This window comes from Ranitomeya imitator, chromosome 5 (genome assembly GCF_032444005.1).
Source record: "Ranitomeya imitator isolate aRanImi1 chromosome 5, aRanImi1.pri, whole genome shotgun sequence".
Lineage (NCBI taxonomy): Eukaryota > Metazoa > Chordata > Amphibia > Anura > Dendrobatidae > Ranitomeya > Ranitomeya imitator.
Window position 1 is genome coordinate 366,724,911 of NC_091286.1, and position 22,111 is coordinate 366,747,021.

General features: G+C 42.4%; 1 protein-coding gene across 7 annotated transcripts in view; it reads right to left on the reverse strand.

The window, feature by feature from the left end:
• Positions 1-977: 977 nt before the first annotated feature.
• Positions 978-22,111, reverse strand: part of FAM135A (family with sequence similarity 135 member A) — a 134,994-nt gene continuing 113,860 nt past the window's right edge. For 5 of the 7 annotated variants that reach the window (XM_069726639.1, XM_069726636.1, XM_069726638.1 and 2 more), the window contains 8 exons: positions 18,382-20,689; positions 14,185-14,345; positions 13,735-13,826; positions 11,881-11,978; positions 9,626-9,777; positions 6,924-7,034; positions 5,436-5,549; positions 978-4,673 (listed from right to left, as the gene is read on the reverse strand). In XM_069726639.1, coding sequence (XP_069582740.1) covers positions 4,468-4,673; positions 5,436-5,549; positions 6,924-7,034; positions 9,626-9,777; positions 11,881-11,978; positions 13,735-13,826; positions 14,185-14,345; positions 18,382-20,689 — 3,242 coding nt within the window. In that variant the 3' untranslated portion in view covers positions 978-4,467. The remainder of the gene's footprint in view (positions 4,674-5,435; positions 5,550-6,923; positions 7,035-9,625; positions 9,778-11,880; positions 11,979-13,734; positions 13,827-14,184; positions 14,346-18,381; positions 20,690-22,111) is intronic. The other 2 variants (XM_069726641.1, XM_069726640.1) reach the window with 1 other exon arrangement.

The following is a 22,111-nucleotide window of genomic DNA, read 5'->3' on the forward strand; positions in this document are numbered from 1 at the left end:
GAATAAATGGCACTATAACAAATAATTATACTTCTAAATAAACAGATTATAATACCGCAATGTATACATTGTATACCTTGATTGTCAGAGGCTGCAGACAGTCGCACAGCATCTGGCTGCAGAAGGTCTCTGCAATTGGCTTTGCAAAAGCCTTCCTAGTCCTTCTGACTTTTGGTCCCAGTGACCACCTCCCCAGGCCTCTATTTTAAACACATGGACTGGATGTTTATAGACTTCCTGTCTGCTTCTGGGAATCGCTGGTGATATTTCCATTTTCCCCTGTTGAGGTTTGGAGCTATATCAGTTGGCTTTCTTCCTCTTTGGTGCTGCTGTAGGACATCTGTATTACCTCTCTGAGTCAACTCAATATAAGTGTTCCCTGTGTTTGTCTTGCCAAACTGTCTTTGAAGTGGGAATTGACTAGTGCTCACCCCATCCTTCCCTAAGCAGGGCTTATTGCCAGGGTCAGGCAGGAATTAGGTTACTGCGCGGCGATAGGTGCAGAACCTATATAGGGACATTTATGGCAGACAGGATGACTTTAGATATGCCTAGGGGTCCCCATTCCCTCCTTCCCCAGTGCTGGTCTCCCTTCCCCTCATCCCTACAGAAGGTTATCTTAATATTAAAGTGCAAGCTTATAGGATGTTTTTAAGTATTGATCTAATAATGATATTATAAATTTAAAAACAAAATCAACAAACATTCTTAAAACTATATTTAAAGGGTTTTTACAATCCATTTTGAATGACCCAGTGTGTTTAATAAAATAAGAAAAAAAATATGACACGGACTCGTGCAGTGTTTTTTCTTATTTTAATGAGCTCATTTGAGGCATTCTAAAGGGGTGTCCAGTATTGGACAACCCCTATTTTGGTGGAACTTGATCTGAACAACTTAGTCCGTCAAATTTGTATTCAGATTGTATTTTTACACAAATGTCAGACGTGATAATAAAGCAATAACGTAGATAAAAAAAAAAAGAGTGAAGTATTTTATTGGGATGATTAAACCTCTAGTAGGATGTTAAAACAAATAATAATTTCACTTTTTTGATCACAGTAAACCATAAAAGGATTATACCGCTATGCTCAATTTCAAAAAATCAGCTACAAAATTGAAAAAAAAAAAAAAACAACAAAAACATACAAATGCAATTAAATTACAAAACAATGTTAAACACAAATTAGACAATGGCAAAATGTCCACCGCTCCCACATGAGAAATGTGCTAAAATCTGCAGCTTTCTAGATCATATACGAAGTCTCCCCATTGTGAGACTTGCATACAGAAAAGGTAAAGGATTCTAACACGCAATGTTAAATATTTGTAATTGCAGCAACTTTCTATTGTTCCTATTCCTTATTGTTAAAGCCTTTGGCAAAAGATTTTTCAGAAAGAATCTTCCTTGTGCCTTCGGATCTGTGCTGGATGTGATCAAATCATATCATGGTGATTTGGTGTGTGCACGTTTCAATTTTGTTTTGTAAGTAGAATGGAAAAATACTTAAAAAAAATGGACAAAAAGCAGCAGCTTAAAGTGAAGTAATGGGTGTAACCATTAAAAGGATGTTGGGGAACAGAACAATACTTCTACACATGCATGAATTTTAGTACACATATTCATATTTAGACAAAAAGTCCCATAATTACAATTCTTAAGTACACAGCTCCCATCCTCAGTGCATTAATTCCCAAAACACTAGCATGAAAATATTGTTCTCCAATGCTATTAAGCACCAATAGTAAGTCAACAGACCGATAACATTCTTCAATATGAAAAAAAGACATTTTATCCAATCACCATACAAGGTATTATTGTTCTGCACATTCTTAGTATTTACAATGCCACAGGAGTCATACAACTGGTTCCGGACGAGCCCACGGGAGTATTGCGGTAACATTCATCTTCTGGATGGTAAAGATGAGGAAAGGGCCGTCTGATGGTGCTGATGGTCGACAAGGCAGAAATCAGAAGGAAAACAAAAATGTCTAAAGTTCCAGTACTGAAAGTGTAAGTGGTGTCTACACAGTCTTCAACGGAGGCAGTTATTGAGTGTTTCCAGCTGTCCTATAATACCAAAAACCGACGTGGAAACATAGTGCACCCTAAAGAGCCAACATTTAACCCAATTATAAAAACACACGTCTTACAAGACAGGGATATAACAGTGATCACTTCTGCAGGTCACAGATCACCGAGAATGCAGCATACAGCATTTCCAGTTTTAGGTTCAAAAACAAATGATTTAATTTTGCTTGCAAAAATCACTATAAAAGGCATCAATCAGAGGACTTCTTTAATATTAGGACCAGTGCTCTGCCTAGAAATAGATTGTATAACATATATAAATGTACCAAAAAGATCAAGTGGATGAAAACAAAATACATAATGGACCGTAGTGGGTAGAAAGGAAATATTCACTAGCTCTAAAGAATGGAAATGTCCACAACATCTCGGGGAATGATATAGAGACGGCTGGCAGTACCACACTATGTCAGGATGGATCATTCCAACCATATTATTACTGTACTCGGATGCCGCCACAGAGATTCTCAGTTTCCGCCAGAAGTAATGATGGCATAAAGTGGAGGTGTGGGATAATCCTACTTCTATGATATCACTTCAAAATACACACTGCAACAATTATTTCGCAGCTCAGTCTTTACGAAAAAGCTACAGCGAATCAAGTTTCTGGGCCCATACATGATCAACAAGGATATATTCCAACCTTACGTCACCTTTCTAGCAGAGTTAATGAATCACCAATGCAATATCAAACTAATATTTACAGTAAGTGTTGTTATACCTCAAGTTTCTTAAAGGGTTTTCAAGGCAAAAGCACTCATAATAACTAATATAGTTATAACTAATATAGTTATAACGCTCCAGATTCCATCAGCTTGGCTTCCTGTGTTTGATACTGGACAGTGTGGCAGTCTGGCTGCCTTCTTCAATAACTAAACCAGTCCCTTACTTACATCAGCATTATCTAGAAGGAGCATCCCATTCCTACTCTCATGCTACAGATCGAGTGCACAGTTCAGACCAGCGGCACGATTATGACTCCGGTCTGACCTGTCCATCTTCAGGAGTGCACCGCCACTACAGGAAACCAGGAAGCAGAGGACCAGGGCACTCCAGAAGAAAGAAGACGAGCACACCCCTTTATATCCTGTTCACTACAATGGTAGCATCATTCTAAAAGCTAAATTAGGAGCTCACAAGTCTTGTACTATATTCTTTACAGCTGAAAAAACTATGTAAGTCAAGTCTAGTAAAATAATCACTGAACCAGTGCCACCACTCATCCTATGTCTTTTTAAGTAAATACATGAATTCTTCTGGACATAAGGAATTCTAGATCATCTTTCCTCTGTTATTTCTACAAGAAATTTATGGTGTAATCAGTTGGGGGATGGGTCCGTGCTAAGTTTGATACTGTCCAATCATATTAGGGATACACCCCTGTGACAGGGGAATGATGACACCCATTTGTCAACTTATTAAACATTTTCTAAGTGGAAAGACAAAGGAAAGGCATATGAGAAAAAGTACTCTCAAATGGAATTTTAAGCAGGCTAAAATATTTTCGGAAACTGACAAGTCGGCAGTGGTGACAGATCCTTTTTTAAAATGTAGCTCCCGTTTCCAATGTCATCACTGAAGAGGGTCTTCGATAGAGTATGTCCTTAGGTAAATGGTATCATGAATCATGCAAGGGTCACCATTACTAGTCTTTAAAGCCTTATTTACAGTGCAAGCAAGTACTTTGGTACATAACGGACCGCTCTACACTGTCACACTGGCAGAAGCGGAACAGTATTTACGGTGGCTCAGACAGTGGTCTTCATCAACCAGGCCTGTATCATGTAATCAACGCAACCAGAGGCTTAACCTACAGAAAATCAATGTGTAGACTACACGAAAAGAAATCATTTTAAGACCATAACCTTTAGAACCAGTATACCATGACTGCAGGAGAAAATGATGTACAACATTACATGTTATGACAAGGTCAGTCCAGCTGACCTCAACCATCTTGTTAGCAAACGTGTCAGGGTCTTCAACTAAGCAACTTTATAACTGAACTGCTAGAAACAGTAGACCGAGATAATGGCGCGGACGAAACTGCATGAAGGATCCATAAAAACCAGGGCTTAAGAAGATTTACAAATTTCATTATAATCCAAGTTGAAAAAAAGGAATTAAACCCCAGGATTTGGAGAAGGTGGCAAGTTTTTCCATAAATATAAATAACAAATCTACACAGTATCTTTACTCACAAATTGGATGATATAAATTATTTTCCAGTAAAAGGGGGGAAAAATATAGGAGGAAAAAAATGAAAACCAAAAACATATAAATACAGCTCAAAATACAATGGCAGCTAACACTTTATTACCACATCATTTGAGATTTCTTGTCAATGAGGTATTATATATATGTCGGGCAATGTCCTCTCTCTACTGGAAATATCTGAGGCCAGCAACCAGAAAGAACTTCTCCAGAAAGACCTCAGAGTCCAGAACCGCAATGTGGGCTGCTCGTCCGATGAGAGAGTTTGCCGTGTTAGGTAACGCGTGAATCACGTCGTATCGCACTAGATTGCAGTCCTGATTCTGCAGAACAGGTAAAAGGATGTTTTGGATCATTTCAGCATACACTGGTCCTGGAAGACACAAACAGGACTAGTCAGAAAGAAAGGTAAAAAAAAGTCAGATGGAGCACACGTAAGGCTAGGTTCTCGGGGGACACATTTACCAGGCTAGTTATAATTGTGAAAAAGTTGCAGAGAAGAAGCGTATAGGGTGAATCTCATGCCCATATCTGCAGCATAAATTCAGACACTGCGGATCTTACAGACAGCCTGTGAGCAGGATTTAGCAATAGAATGTAAAGGCATGGCCATAATAGCACTGTTCTATTGATTACATTGATACCTTTACAATACGCCACAGGCCGGTGTTCATAAAAGATTTACAATGTCAGGCACGCGGGGTCTTCTGCAAAGCCCCGGCTGTCATGACAACCCATTGGGCGCCGATGGGCAGGTCTTGTGAAACGCTGTTAATTCAGTCAGAGACTGACAGCGGCATTTAACTTGTTAACAGCCACGGGTGGATCACAAAACCACCTGCGGTTCAAAGATGCACATGACAGCTGGCCAGATCAGCTGTCATGTGCAGGGAAAAGATGGGGGCTCAGCGCCGGAGCTCGCATCAAAGGCAGTGACACGACATATGACGCACCGGTATGTCATCCATTGTGAAGTGGTTAATCAGGATTTTAAATTTTTGTCTTGGGGTAGTGTCTTCCCTTCCTGCCCCAGCCCCTCCGCCTACCTCATGTGTTTCGGACAGGTGCCGCTACCGTGCATTGAGTACCTAACCTTTGGCAGCCACAATTTCAAGCTTTCTCGAGACTTACGCACCTGACTGTTTGTCCTTAAGAGCCGTTTTGCACATTTCAATACGAGCCGAGTGGTAAGGTACATATCGATCCTGTAAAGAACTGACTAGAACCACATTTCTGAAGTATTCCAGCCCTAAAAAAAGACAACACAAAATAGAAAAATCAAAGAGGTAAGGAAAAGCATCAATGATTGAAAAAGAGAACTACTGTAAAAGACAGCATATTAATCATTGCTTGAAACTCAAACTAATATGTAGAATATGCATTGGAATTCCTATAGAGGAGGAAGATGGATATCTGCAACACTGCTGCAATAAAAGGGACATTACACAATTGATCCTTTGCCTAAAGCAGTAGCCATCAAGTCTATCAGCACCCACTCCACATGACATGAGATTCTGTCTCTCTCAGTTGAAGTATCTTCGATAAAAATTACAGACCTCTCCATTCTTTGTAGGTGCGAAAACTTGCAAAATCGGCCGTGTATCAAATACTTATTTTCCCACTGTATGTAACATATTAGGAGTCCAATCCTTACGTGCGTGTCACCATGTTCTATAGCCAATGAATTATTAGGACCGATGTGTATCTTCCCTGTTGGTTCACTGCAGGTAGTGGAAATGCTGGATGTCACATTTAGGTTATGTGCACACGTCCGGAATTGCCACGGAAATTTACACGGCAATTCCGCAATTGTGCCGCGGGTAAAACGCATGCGTTTTCCCGCTAAACACTAGCGTTTTACAAGCGTAATTAGCTTTCAGAATGCTAGCGTTTTCCAAGCGACCTGTAGCATCGCTTTGAAAACTTGTCAAACATAGTGTTTGACAAGTGTGACCAACTTTTTACTATTTTACTGCCGGGGGCGCCGGAAGGTGAGAATATCACAATTTTTTATTTTATTTTTTTTTTACAGGTATATGGTTCCCAGGGCCTGGAGGAGAGTCTCCTCTCCTCCACCCTGGGTACCAACTGCACATGATCCGCTTACTTCCCACATGGTGGACATAGCCCCATGCGGAAAGTAAGCGGATCAATGCATTCCTATGTGTGTGGAATCCTCGCGATTCCGCACAAAGAATGAACATGCTGCGCTTTTTTCCGGAATGCAATTCTGCTGCGGAAAAAAACGCAACATGTGCACAAAAATTGCGGATTGCATTCTAATAGGATGCTTAATGCATGTGTTTGTTTGCGATTTTATTGCGTTTTTATAGCGAAAAAATGCGAAAAATCCTGAACGTGTGCACACAGCCTAAAAACTGTGTGTCTGGCGCCATTATATGACAGATCCATCATTTCTCATGCTGTCCATAGATAGAACTTCAGAACAGAGAAACTCTTGAGTTCTTCTTTTGGCCCTTACGTAACCTGCCTCATATATCACCACTTGAGCCTAATAATAATCTGCATTCTAGATATTCTTTCTAAAGTGGGAGTGATATATTTCATTTTAGAACCATAACCAAAGACAATCAGGAATACATATTTTCTGCACACTTTGTACCTGGTTTCTTGCTAAGCTTGTACAGGAAGGTCTGACGAGGATCAGAGTGGTCTCTACAAGTTAGTTGTAAAAGTGATCCTGACTTTTTCCACTTCTGCATGAACCATAATCCTGGAAATAAAATAAATAAGTGGCTCAACTCAGCGTCACAGTTCTTAGTAACATTATTAAATTGAATCCATAGATAAAATGTATAGACAGATTTTAAGGCCCTCATATACAGCAGGTGAAATAAGTATAGAAAACCACCAATTTTCTAAGTTAATATATTTCTAAAGGTGCTATTGACATGAAATTATCACAGATGTCCGTAACAACCCATTTAATCCACAAAGGTAAAGAAATAAACCATAGATGTCGATAAATTAAGTTATGAGAAATGACACAGGGCAAAAGTATTGATCATGCTTAGTGAAATGTATTAAATACATCATACAAAAGCCTTTGTTGGTGATGGCAGCTTCAAGATGCCTCCTGTATGGAGAAATTAGTTGCATTCATTACTCAGGCGCGATTTTGGCCCATTCTTCCACACACACTTCAAATCCTGACGGTTCTGAGGGATCCTTCTATGAACTCTGCATTTTAGTTCCTTTCATAAATTTTCTATTGGATTCAGGTCAGGTGATTGGCTGAAGCAGCTTTATTTTCTTTCTCTGAAACCAATCGACAGTTTCTTGGCTGTGCTTTTCAAATCATTGTCTTGCTGAAATGTCTACCCTCGTTTCATCTTCATTATCCATGGCAACAGCTTTTTATCAAGAATGTCTTGGTACATTTGTCCATTCAGCCTTCCTTCAATTAAATCAATTTTGCCAGTGCCGTGTGCTGAAAAACAGCCTCACACCGTGATGTTCCCACCTCCAAACTTCACTGTTGGTATGGTGTTTTAACATGGCGAATATAATAGCATCCAAATAGTTCAATTTTGGTCTCATATAGCCAGACTATATTCTACCAGTATTTCGCAGGCTTGTCTAAATGTTGTTGAGCAAACTGTAAACGTGATGGAACATGCTTTTTGTTCAGAAATCGAGTCTTGTGTCGTCAGCATGCATACAGGCCATGGAAGTTGAGTAAATTATGGTTTTCTTTGATCTGCTGATTCCAGGTCTTTCTGTAGCTCTCCCCAGCTGGTCCTTGGCATTAAGTATGTTACAACAATAAGGTTGCAAATGTCTTGAGACAACTCACTGGTTTCACCCATCATGAGATGTTTCTTGCGTGTCATCTTGGTAATAATGAGATAACTTTTTACAAGATATCAGTTGAACCAGCTGATACTTTTCACAAGTGGCAGGATTGTGTTCTAAAATCTGATAGATTTCAGCTGGTGTCATGACTTTCCATGGCTTTTTGTACCTCTCTTCATGTGTTCAATACGTTTTCGATGTTTAATTTCTCATTGCACATAATATATGGATATCTATGGTTTGATTTCTTTGCCTGTGTGGATTGGATGGGTTGTTACTGACATCTGGTGAGAATTTCGTGTCAATAGCACCTTTAGAAATATTTACTAAGAAAGTTTGTGATGTGTTCAATATTGATTTCACCCGCTGTATACCACATTAATGTCTGCCAAACATTGCTTTTTGTCATTTCATTTTTTCCTCCCCATTCTGCGTTATAATTTTTTATTTTTGCACTGACATAGCTGTATGAGCGTTTTTTTTTTTGATAGACAAAGTTGTAGTTTTGAAGGACACCAATCATTTTACCATACAATGTACTCAAACATGGGGAAAAAAAGAACTCCACCATTGCTTTCAGGGATTGGTTTTTACTGTGTTACCAGTGTGGTAAAAATTACCTTTCATCATGCTTCTTCAAGTTAGTATGAATATGGCAACATTAAACTTACACACTCATGTTATTATTTAGGTGGTGGAAAAAAAAATTTGAAGTTTGAAGGAAAAAAAAATATATAATCAAAGATTTGGTCTCAGTCGCCATTTTCTATGACCCATACCTTGTTTTTTGAGTAACAAACGGATGTTAAGGGACAACATTTTTGGGTTTGCATAAAGCATTTTTATTGGATTTAGGGAAAGTGTGACAACTAAAAAATGGAAATGTTGAAGTTCAACTATTTTTTTTCTTCACTGCGTCTATCCTAATAACTTTATTTGATCACGTTCTATATAATGAAATACTTTAGTATTGTAGTATATAGTGATATTTAAGGTTTTTATGAAGCTCATCATCATATGGCTGGAGTTCATAGTAGCCAAAGAGATAAAACGTAAGTTTTATCCCTTTGTCAGTGAGCAATCCAAAATTGGGGATAGGTCAACAATAGTTTCAGTGATTTGTAGTTCACAGTAGTACTAAGATGGCACCGAGTTGGCCTTTTACAGGCAGTGGAGGGCAATAGGTGTCCCACCATACTCATGCTATTAAAATAAAGCTGTCAGAGATTGACAACAGCATTTAAGCAGTTAACAGTATAGTAGTCAGAGTCACTGCTGTTAGAGGCAAGTGCTGGGTGTATAACACAGCTGACATCTGATACAAGCAAACAGTGCAAATACAGAGTTTCTCATAACCACAGAATAAGGTACATCAGCGACAGTAAGCCAACGGGCCAAGAGGGACAGTAAATTGCTGTCTCACCATAATATTCTTTGAGAAAATCACTAAACTGAATGATTTTCAACTCAATATTATCAAATTTCACAATTCGTCTAGTCTAGTCTCACCTGTATTAACAAGGGCACTACTGTTGTACAAGGTACCTAAGTGTGGACCAGATAACGAGAGGAAAGTGTGCAGCTTGCCAAGGTAGCATTTGAATCTCGGTCTTGAAAGAACCGACCGTATGATTAGGTTTCCCAAGGAGTGACCTATAAAACTAGACAGCAAAGAAACATCATTACACACACAGAAACCATACTCATCAAAGTTTTACAGAACATAATGTCGTTATCAGTATGTGACAGCCAGGTTCCTTAATCCAGGGGAAAACAGTTAAGGTGCTTCAGATCATAGAAATCAGAATCCCACCGATCATAAACGGAGATATGTCATCACGTCTCAAGATGGGAAAATCCCCTTAAGCAACAAGCTACTGTTCCCTCTAAGCCTTTCTAGCTAGTGAGCAGAGCATGATGGTACCTGGCCATTTTTCCATCTAAGCCTTTCTACACAGTGAGTATTTCAGTACATGGCCGTTGTTCCACTCAGCCTTTCTATGCAGTGAGCATAGCAGTATAAGGCCACTGTTCCCTCTAAATTTTGGTAGCCAGTGAGTCTGGCAGTACCTGGCCACTGTTCCCTTTGTAGCCATTGAGCCCGGTAGTACATGGCCAATGTTCCCTCTAAGTCTTTGTAGCCATCGAGCCTGGCAGCACATGGCCACTGTTCCCTCTAAGCCTTTTTAGCCAGTGAGCCTGGCAGTACATGGTCATTGTCCCCTCTAAGCCTTTGTAGCCATTGAGCCTGGCAGCACATGGCCACTGTTCCCTCTAAGCCTTTGTAGCCAGTGAGCCTGGCAGCACATGGCCACTGCTCCCTCTAAGCCTTTGTAGCCAGTGAGCCTGGCAGCACATGGCCACTGTTCCCTCTCAGCCTTTGTAGCCAGTGAGCCTGGCAGCACATGGCCACTGTTCCCTCTAAGCCTTTGTAGCCAGTGAGCCTGGCAGCACATGGCCACTGTTCCCTCTAAGCCTTTGTAACCAGTGAGCCTGGCAGCACATGGCCACTGTTCCCTCTCAGCCTTTGTAGCCAGCGAGCCTGGCAGCACATGGCCACTGTTCCCTCTCAGCCTTTGTAGCCAGCGAGCCTGGCAGCACATGGCCACTGTTCCCTCTCAGCCTTTGTAGCCAGTGAGCCTGGCAGCACATGGCCACTGTTCCCTCTCAGCCTTTGTAGCCAGTGAGCCTGGCAGCACATGGCCACTGTTCCCTCTAAGCCTTTGTAGCCAGTGAGCCTGGCAGTACATGGTCATTGTCCCCTCTAAGCCTTTGTAGCCAGTGAGCCTGGCAGCACATGGCCACTGTTCCCTCTTAGCCTTTGTAGCCAGTGAGCCTGGCAGCACATGGCCACTGTTCCCTCTAAGCCTTTGTAGCCAGTGAGCCTGGCAGTACATGGTCATTGTCCCCTCTAAGCCTTTGTAGCCAGTGAGCCTGGCAGTACATGGTCATTGTCCCCTCTAAGCCTTTGTAGCCAGTGAGCCTGGCAGCACATGGCCACTGTTTCCTCTTAGCCTTTGTAGCCAGTGAGCCTGGCAGCACATGGCCACTGTTCCCTCTAAGCCTTTGTAGCCAGTGAGCCTGGCAGCACATGGTCATTGTCCCCTCTAAGCCTTTGTAGCCAGTGAGCCTGGCAGCACATGGCCACTGTTCCCTCTTAGCCTTTGTAGTCATTGGGCCTGGCAGCACATGGCCACTGTTCCCTCTTAGCCTTTGTAGTCATTGGGCCTGGCAGCACATGGCCACTGTTCCCTCTAAGCCTTTGTAGCCAGTGAGCCTGGCAGCACATGGCCACTGTTCCCTCTTAGCCTTTGTAGCCAGTGAGCCTGGCAGCACATGGCCACTGTTCCCTCTTAGCCTTTGTAGCCAGTGAGCCTGGCAATACATGGTCATTGTCCCCTCTAGGCCTTTGTAGCCAGTGAGCCTGGCAGTACATGGCCACTGTTCCCTCTTAGCCTTTGTAGTCATTGGGCCTGGCAGCACATGGCCACTGTTCCCTCTTAGCCTTTGTAGCCAGTGAGCCTGGCAGCACATGGCCACTGTTCCCTCTAAGCCTTTTTAGCCAGTGAGCCTGGCAGCACATGGCCACTGTTCCCTCTTAGCCTTTGTAGTCATTGGGCCTGGCAGCACATGGCCACTGTTCCCTCTTAGCCTTTTTAGCCAGTGAGCCTGGCAGTACATGGCCACTGCTCCCTGTAAATCAAGCAATCCAACACAGCTGCATAATTATTGTGATATAATCTTGACTACATCTTGTTTCTTACCTGATCCTGGAAATGGCTAGATTGTAGATCTGGATATACTGTATAATTTCATCTAGGAGACGATCTGTCATTGAATCAAAGTCAGCAAATGTATCATTCTGCAGAGAAAACAGAAGACTCATGTACATTTTCTCCTTCCAGCTTGGTGTCCACTTCTGTTTATCTGGGTCTTACAATCATGCTTGGATATATTTTTACACAAAAGTATGAGCTCTGTTCACACTGCCACTAAGGTGTCCATTTTGACAAGATCTATGACATAATAATAATAATATCTACGATATTTTATAATGAATCACAACTGACTTTTCACTGGGCAGAATAGCAGATACACTGTTCTTCTCAAAACAAACAAAAACCCAACAGGAGGGAACCTTGACGTCGGTGTGAAGATAAATCAATTTCTTGGAACTTTTATTATTCATCATGATTATGTACGTATTTGTGTGGCTGTCATATATGTTTCACATGTAAATGTTAGTCTATAAAAATGACTTAAAGGATTACATAGATATGTGAGAACTACAGCCAGTCATTAGCCACAGCGACTAGTGATTGGCTGCAGTGGTCACATGCAGGAAGATGCCGCCAGGATACCAATGCAGTACTTGTGCACCAGTACTGAAGAAATAATATGGTAGCAATAAGTTAGGCTACGTTCACATTAGCATTTTGCGTGTTTGCGTCGGGCGCCGCAGCGGCGACGCATGCGTCATGCGCCCCTATATTTAACATGGGGGGCGCATGGACATGCGTTGTGCTGCGTTGTGCGACGCATGCGGTTTTTTTGCCGCAAGCGTTGGGCGCAGAAAACGCAACAAGTTGCATTTTTTTTGGCGTCCAAATCTCGGCAAAAAAGGACGCATGCGTCGCAAAACGCAGCGTTTTAGTGTGTTTTTATTTGCGTTGTGCGTTGCGTCGCCGACGCAGCGGCGCACAACGCAAATGTGAACGTAGCCTTAGTAAGCATTTTTGGGCTCATTTTTATAAAACAAACAATTGTGGATAGCCACTTCAAAGGAATAGGTCACTATTTTTTCCACCTAATCTGAGGGCAGTATAATGTGGAGATAGAGACCCTGGTTCCAGCGATGTGTCACTTACAGGGCTGCATGCAGTAATTTTGATAAGATCACTGTTTTATCAGCAGCCAGGTAGTCCTCCATATTCATGAGCTCTGTATAACCTGTCCCCACCACAGATTGGCTGTCTGCCCAATACACAGGGTATACAGAAGGCTGACGATCAGTGTTGTGAATGCTGTTATATAGAGCTCAGCAGGAACTGATTAAACAGTGATTTTATCAAAACTACATAAAGCCGCCAAATAAGTGACATATCGGTGAAAATCAGGGTCTTAGCCCTTACATATAGAAAACTCAGACAGGGTAGCAAAAACCTAGTGACTGATTCCCTTTAAAAGTGTAACTACATTTTTTGTCATCTTTTAATATATTTAAGCCCTTTATAACACCTGCATATCAGTGGGAGTCCAACACCAAAAAACGCCTGCCAATCACTGAAACCTCAGGGCTGAAGCTCCAGGCTCCATCATGAACATATGCACAGTGGTGTAATGACTCGATAGGAAATCAATGGCTCCATACTCCGAGCGGTTCTGATCTGTGGTGTGAGTGATCAGTGTAGTTACCTTTTATTTGTATATCACTACTAACAGTGCCCCTGTAACGTAACAGTTCCTAGCACTGCGACACATTTACCCTTATACCTGTGGCTACTATATCTAGGTTTGGGCAAATAGAAGCTGAGGTGTTAAAGAACAAAAACATTCTCAGCAGTTTTATGAATCTTGTATAAATTATCCATAAACAAGATGAATGTTTCGAGCTGCACCTGGTTCCTCTCCGACATAAGGAAATCTTTTCGCCCACCGGGAAGTCCAAGTTCTATGTATGTTCTTACTAGCCGAAGGTCAGCGCTATTACCTGCAATAGAAATAGAAAGAGCAAAATCAATTTTCTTGTACATTTTGTTCCACCTGGATGGTCCTGCACATCATGCATCAGAGGAGGCAAACAACGTAATTTGCTAACACCGCAAAGCCCATTTATTTCACAAAATTACAGAAAATCAGAGAGCAATCAGTTTTGGGCACCATCCTGTTCTATTCACCCTTTCTGCTGGCCTACTTCCAGCGAACAGCACGCCTGGGAGTGAACATACAGTAGGAAGATTAGTTCCTCTAGCCAATAACATTCTCCTTTATCCTCAAGCACGTGACTTTTTTTTTTCTTTCTAAAAACATTATTAATAATATAAAACAGACTAATGGATAGTATTTACCATCTAGTCCATGGACACAGACAATCAGATGGATTCCCTCATCGGACACTTCGTCCTCCTCCATGCTAAAGTATGGAACCGTGGAAGCCAAGTGAGGCACATCGCTGTACAAAAAACCTGGGAGCCTCAACTGCTTCAGCTCTTCTTTGGCCTGAAGGAATCTACAAATACACAACATTTTGCACACGTACGCAAACATTCATTGAATATATATATATATATATATATATATATATATATATATATATATATATATATATATATATATATATATATATATATATATATATATATATATATATATATATATATACACACGAATACACACACCTTTCGAAAACAAAAGCCAAAATATGAAAGTATAGAGGGATATTATGTGAAATATTATATCAAGACTTTAGAAAAGGGAAACACAGATGGTTGAAAGAATAAGACAAGGGGCTTGGTTCATCTGTCAGCCTATGCATACAATGGCATAAATGCAAAGCCAGCCCACCATTCTACTAAAGAAAATGTATTGTTGCTATGGGACCCCTTTCAGAACTGGGACAGCTTCATATCACTCACTTATACAAGTAGTTTGCATTTGGAAGTTTTGGAATGTTAGTTTTAGTTGATGCAAAATCTGGACTTGTATTGTGGGCTTCATCTTTGGTACAATATACTTTAGGAAGGAGTATAGTATCAATCACCGCTCAGGCATGTAGTGCCATGTGATAGAAAAAACATGAGCTGGAGGGTTGCTGCAGGAGAGGAAGGGTGTGGCAGAAGAGAGGAAGGGTGATGCAGAAGAGGAAGGGCGCTGCAGAAGAGAGGAAGGGCGCTGCAGGAGAGGAAGGGCGCTGCAGAAGAGGAAGGGTGCTGCAGAAGAGAGGAAAGGCGCTGCAGAAGAGAGGAAGGGTGATGCAGAAGAGAGGAAGGGCACTGCAGAAGAGAGGAAGGGCGCTGCAGAAGAGAGGAAGGGCGCTGCAATAGAGAGGAAGGGCGCTGCAGAAGAGAGGAAGGGCGCTACAGGAGAGGAAGGGTGCTGCAGAAGAGAGGAAGGGTGATGCAGAAGAGGAAGGGTGCTGCAGAAGAGTGGAAGAGTGCTGCAGAAGAGAGGAAGGGTGCTGCAGAAGAGAGGAAGGGCGCTACAGGAGAGGAAGGGCGCTGCAGAAGAGAGGAAGGGTGATGCAGAAGAGGAAGGGTGCTGCAGAAGAGTGGAAGAGTGCTGCAGAAGAGAGGAAGGGCGCTACAGGAGAGGAAGGGCGCTGCAGAAGAGAGGAAGGGTGATGCAGAAGAGGAAGAGTGCTGCAGAAGAGAGGAAGGGCGCTGCAGAAGAGAGGAAGGGCGCTACAGGAGAGGAAGGGCGCTGCAGAAGAGAGGAAGGGTGATGCAGAAGAGGAAGGGTGCTGCAGAAGAGTGGAAGAGTGCTGCAGAAGAGAGGAAGGGCGCTGCAGAAGAGAGGAAGGGCGCTACAGGAGAAGAAGGGCGCTGCAGAAGAGAGGAAGGGTGATGCAGAAGAGGAAGGGTGCTGCAGAAGAGAGGAAGGGCGCTGCAGAAGAGAGGAAGGGCGCTGCAGAAGAGAGGAAGGGCGCTGCAGAAGAGAGGAAGGGGGCTCCAGAAGAGAGGAAGGGCGCTGCAGAAGAGAGGAAGGGCGCTGCAGAAGAGAGGAAGGGTGATGCAGAAGAGGAAGGGTACGGCAGAAGAGAGGAAGGGCCCTGCAGAAGAGAGGAAGGGTGATGCAGAAGAGAGGAAGGGTGCTGCAGAAGTGAGGAGGGGGTACTACAGAAGAGAGGAGGGGGTTGCAGAAGAAGGGTGCTGCAGAAGAGAGGAAAAGTACTGCAGAAGAGAGGAAGGGTACTGCAGAAGAGAGGAGGGGGTTGCAGAAGAGGAAGGGCGCTGCAGAAGAGTGGGAGGGTGCTGCAGAAGAGTGGAGGGGGTTGCAGAAGAGGAAGGGTGCCGCAGTAGAGTGGAGGGGTACTGCAGAAGAGTGGAGGGGGTTGCAGAAGAGGAAGGGCGCTGCAGAAGAGGAAGGGCGCTGCAGAAGAGTGGGAGGGTGCTGCAGAAGAGTGGAAGGGTGCTGCAGAAGAGTGGAAGGGTACAGCAGAAGAGAGGAGGGGGTTGCAGAAGAGAGGAGGGATGTTGCAGTAGTAAGGAAAGGGGAGCTGCAGTAGAAAGGAGCGGTGCTGCAGAAAAGAGGAGGGGGGCTGCAGAAGAGATCATATGTTCTCATTTACTGTAGCTTTAATAACTTTTTTTTTTAATCAAGTACTTTTTATTAAGGCATATATCAAAAATGTAATACAGTCTGACACAAACTTCAGAGAGATACCAAAATTCTAAAGCAGATTGATAAATGAAAATGTAACATGAACTAGCCCCTTTACCCAGTAGGAGGCAGAGTCAGACACATACATTCGGCTGCAAGTTTTCCTGTAACGACAGTTACAGTTCTCCAAAGAAATTTATGAGCACCAACCACCATCTATTATCTCAGGAATGGTAAAATCTGTCTTCACCAAATATAGATTATACCCAAGAATGGACCATCCGTCCTGCCACAGAAAGAAGCAGATTTCGCTGTATATTATCTCTCCATAGGACTTTACGAGCACCAACTGCAACTTATTTGAAATGCCCCATTTATTCTAATAATGGCTGGACCGTACATGACAAGCAGTATTTACCTATTGTGCCCCCTATCTCCTTATAGACTGTAAGCCAAGAGCAGGACTCTCACTCATCCTGAAACTGTTGAATTATGTGTCACTTTGTAATGTCTTTATTGTCTGCACATGTAATTATAAAGTGCTGCGGAATATGTTGGCGCTATATACTGCAAATACATTTTTTTTATTATTGTTATTATTATGGTCATCTGCTATCTCAGTAATGAAAGAGTCTGTATTCACTGAAGATAGATTTTATCCGTGAAATTAAAAATCAAATCGAGAAGGAAGATATTTTTCTGATCAGATGTATTACTAAGTTTCTAATTTTCAGATGTACTATTGATTTCGAAATAAAAAATTAAGACGCTTACGCTTTAACTGTGCCAATAGCGCTCATCGTTCAACCACTGCCGTGATACCAGACAATTGTGTTTGAGATCTCTCTTGATCATATTGCCAACTGCGGCTAAAGGGAACCTTTCACCCGATTCCCGAAGCGGGCAGCATGAATCAGAGCCAGCAAGATTGCAGCCAGGTATATTGTTCTCTGAAACGCGGGAGCGTAATATAATTTGAAGATCCGGCTATAGGACTATAGGGAGAGAAGAGGCTAGCCCGGGTAACCCCCGCTTTTCCCAGTACTGCTGCAGGTGATAGACAAGTCTCTTCCATAGTGAGATATCGGTCAGTCACCTAGAACGGTGCGGTGAAAAACCAGCTGGATAGTGCTGGACTGGTCTTGTACCTGCCTATGGTCCACACCCAGATCTTTAAACTATACCTTATCTGAAATGCTGAAACGTTTCAGAGAAAAATATACCTGGGTGCAATTATGCATCAAGATTCTAATTCATGCTGCCTGTGGTCTGGGCAGCATAAATCGGGCTACAGATTCTATTTAAAGGTGGTCTCGTGAATGAAAATTATTTTTTACAAGGGTACAGATTGGTATTTAAAAATAAAAAGGGATACTCGTCTTCCCTGATGCCCGCAGCCCCTTTTCAGACATGTACTCGGTTCCTGATGGTCTCAACTTACTGCCTGCAGGACCAGTATGTAAAGATCAGTGGGTAAGTGCCAATGCGGTAGCTGTGGGCAATCAGTGAGGGTAAGCATCACTTCTTGTATTTCTTTATAATAGTGTGAGCCCAATACTTTTCAACCTATGGACAATTGCATTAATAGTTCCTACTGCTCTCCCTCTATTAGATAAGCCAATATATTGACCTTAAAGTGACAGCTGATACATGCTGCCGGCCACACTGGCTGTATGAGGTCAGCCAGGTATGTTTATAACTAGTCATACAGGTAGGATCCTGGCGGCTTCTCCCCACCCACTGCCCTGGAGTGTCAGATCTCTTACTATGTATGCACATGACGGGACACCTGCCAATCTAGAGCAGCAGGAGGCTTTTAAAGTATGTTTCTCTCTGAAACACTGAAGTGTTTTGACAGATTGTAGACTGAAAAGACAGAATGAAAAGACAGAAATATCATGTCAGACACATGTCAAAACATGCAAACAGGTGGTGATAATACTCACGCTATCATTAATGGTTTCGGAGAGCTTTCGTACCAGGCAAGAGATGTTGAGGATTCAAACATGGCCCCAGCTGGTTGCCTTGTAATTGTGTCAGATGCGTTCCTTGGAGTAAATGCAGTGCCACAAGGGGAGTCTTTTAAGGTATAGGAAAAAGATAGACAGCTAGTTGTGCAGACGCCTGGCATTGTTATGGCATCTTTAAAATATTCAGACCCAATGCGTTCAGATCGTAAGTATTTGTCGTTTGCTGAATCATGGATAACTTCACATTCAGGATCTTCTGACTTGTATATTGGGCCGTCGGTTTCCTCATAATAGCCATTTTCAATCATTTCTTCGTCCTGCTCCTCCTCCTCCTCCTGCAGAAGCGGGCCTGTTACCTGAAGCTTTGAAAGTTCTCTTTCAGGAGTAACATATCTAAAGTCATCTGCAGGGCTGATGTCTGAAATATCAGTACTACTTTGAGAGCCGAAGTAGTTTTCAACCAAACCTTGTTTTACAATGTCGGTGCTGTTTGTAGAAGTAAGTATAGCAGCAGTAGGACTACTCACAGCTTCACATAAGTCCAGGTTGGTTTCTTTGGGTTCCCTGCCAGTATATTCTTCCTTTTGTAGCGTCACCTCATCATCCAGAACAACAGAACCAGAAACTACAGATTGTTCTCCCACTACAATAACTTCTGGGTCGGGTGCAACATGGGGGCTATGAAAAACAGTTTCAGAAATCGGAGGTTCTCTAAAAGTGGTTACAGAGCCTGGTGGTGGAACAGGAATACTCTTCACTTCATTCGGAGTTTCCTCATCAGAAATAGCAAACTGGAAAAGGTCTCTGATGCTCGATAGGGAGGAATGCACTGGGATATTGTCTCTTTCTGAAAACACAACACATTGAGGCTGTGCGAGAATGTGGGAGAGTTTGGAATCAAACTTTGGCACAAGAACAGTTCCCAAGTCTAGGACAGTTTTACTATCTTTAACCTGACTTTCAGGTACTACTGAAATCTTTGAACTTTCATCTGGTGAAAGTTCATCATCATCAGAAGGCAGAGAATTAATTGATGTCAGCGACGACTGGATTTCACTCAGGGCACTGGTGCTTTCTGTGCAGTGGCTCTCAACAGCAGTTTTCAGAGTAGATTCTGGTTTTAGCAATAGCTGTGAATATCCTTTCTCATTGGAAACAGTGTCAGGCTCAATCACATTTTCCAAAGAACATTCTGGATTTGGGTGAGTTGCAAAAGAGCTGGGTTCACTTTCTACACCAGAATCAGAAAACCTGGAAGATGCACAGGTAATGCTAAGATCAGGTAACTTTATTGTATCCCCACTCACTACAATGTGGACCTCCTTTGAGGTAAGATGTGGTGGATTTTTTAACTTGAGGAGTGAGTCTCCAATCCCGGGTAATTTTACATTAGTATCCACCGCAACATCTTTTTCAAACACTGAATCAGTCTCCAGTAATGGCGTTACTCCAAGAGGCACAATAGACGACCCTTGCCCCTGTATTCCATCCTTAGTAGTCACATCTCTAGATACCTCTGGCTTGGAGGCAAATATAACGGTTACTTTTTCACCTTCATAGGAGTTCTTTGTACTTGGTTTGACCTCTATTGTCCTCACTCCAGAAGGTCCTGTGTACTGACCGACATGACGCCTTTCTTCTGGTTGAGGCACACTGTCCATTTGCGCAAGCACAGTACCTGACTGTTGTGTGTTGGCAGCACCTGAAACAGTGGAGAAAGGGATTAGATTACCAGAATCCAAGGCGATACTCTGGCTTCCCTTGGAGCTCTCGCCACTTACAGAAAGTGGTTTGTTTGCGACAGGGTTTAAAGCCAGAGAGTGATGTCCCTTTTGCCATGTGTGCAACCCAGATGATTTGGCGTCACCTGTTGGAAACCCTTGAGTAGAATAAAGTCCATCCTTGGGGCAATGTGAAGGCCTGCCTTCAAAAGGTTTAGACATAACCTCGGCTGTAGCAGCTTTTAGACATTTGTAGCTTACTAAAACCACAGAGTCTTTAGAGTTCTGCTTTACTATCTTTTTTGGATTCTCAGGTTTTACTGTTCTCATCAGTTTATTTTTAGATTTTGACTTATTATCATCTTCATTTTTAGATTTTAACATTTTAGTTTGCTGCTTTTCACCTTCAAGACACCAATGTGGAGCAGAGATACCTTCAGCTGCGCCTTTTAGCTCTGGGCTGATAGGACCATAAACATATCCATCTTCGTTGTCAGCCTTCTCCATTTTATTGGAATCAGCTTTTTGCATGGTATTAACGCCTAGCCAAGGCCCATCCAAATCTAAAGTGTGAAATAAAAGAACAATGACATTTTTTCAGCATCTTTCCACAAAAAATATTGAGAAAAAATTATGGTAATCAATACAATGGCCCTGAGCTAGCATAGAATAGCACTGTTGTGAACAATAAACAATCCTACTCAACCAATTTTATATATCCTTTAACATCTGAGCAATTTGAAGAGGTCTAGTAACAAGAAGAAATAGTCTTTCTTTAATTGTATCCATATTGCCTTTAATCAACAAAATAATTGGATTGAAATTTGCTAAAGTTACACATTTCACCACATTTTTTTACAAGTAAGGCACATCGGGAGACTAACAAAGGGCAGACACATGACGATGGTATGTCCTTTTATGTAAACTTTGTTCATCCGCCACTATATAAGTGCTACTATCCACGCTAAGTTTATTAAAGGAATCCGGCCATCAGTTTTTCCAACATAACCTACGGCCTTCACCTTTCAGCCCCATGTGACAGCATCCTATAATACTACAATACTACACATATGACTCAAATTGCCCAGCAAGGCAAAAAAAGATGATATTTTATTATTCTCGCCTACGGGGCGGTTTGTCCAATGGGCATCTCCAATCTTGGTCCGGTGCATTCTCTCTTCTTGCAATGCCATCCTCGGTTTGTGCTTCGTGTGGATAACACGTCCTTTGTCATCCACACAGTGTTCCCCTTCGTGCTTCTGTGCAGGCACATTTATCCTTGCTCTACTGAGGGCAGAGCAAAGTACTGCAAATTGCATGCGCCAGCGCTCTGAGTGCTTTGCTCTGCCCTCAGCAGGGCAGAAAGAAGTACACCAGCGCAGAAGGGGACCAGATCGGACTGTCCCATAGGTGAGTATAATAAAAGGTGTTTTTTTTTGCCTTGCAGTGCAAAATGGAATCATATGTGTAGCACTATAAAATGCAGTCACATGGAGCTGAAAAGTGATGGCTGTAGGTTATATCGGAAAAAAATGGTGACAGGTTCCCTTTAAATATTCATTAAATATAGCGTCACCACTGTTAAATAATTCAATTTAAATTTTCACTCAATTATTAAGCGTTTTCAAAGTACCGTATTTTCGGCGTATAAGACGTCTTTTTAACCCCTAAAAATCGTCCCAAAAGTCGGGGTCGTCTTATATGCCTGGTACGGCTGCAGGGAGCGATCCTGAATGGTTCCCAGGGTCTGAAGGAGAGGAGACTCCCCTTCAGGCCCTGCGATCCATATTCATGTAAAAAATAAAGAATAAAAAAATATGGATATACTCACCCCTCCGACGGACCCTGGCTCTCAGCGGTGCAAGCGTCTGCCTCCGTTCCTAAGAAGGCAGTGAGTGAAGGACTTTCGATGACGTCGTGGTCACATGAGCGGTCAGGTGACCGGTCACCTGACCGTGACGTCATCGAAGGTCCTTCACTCACTG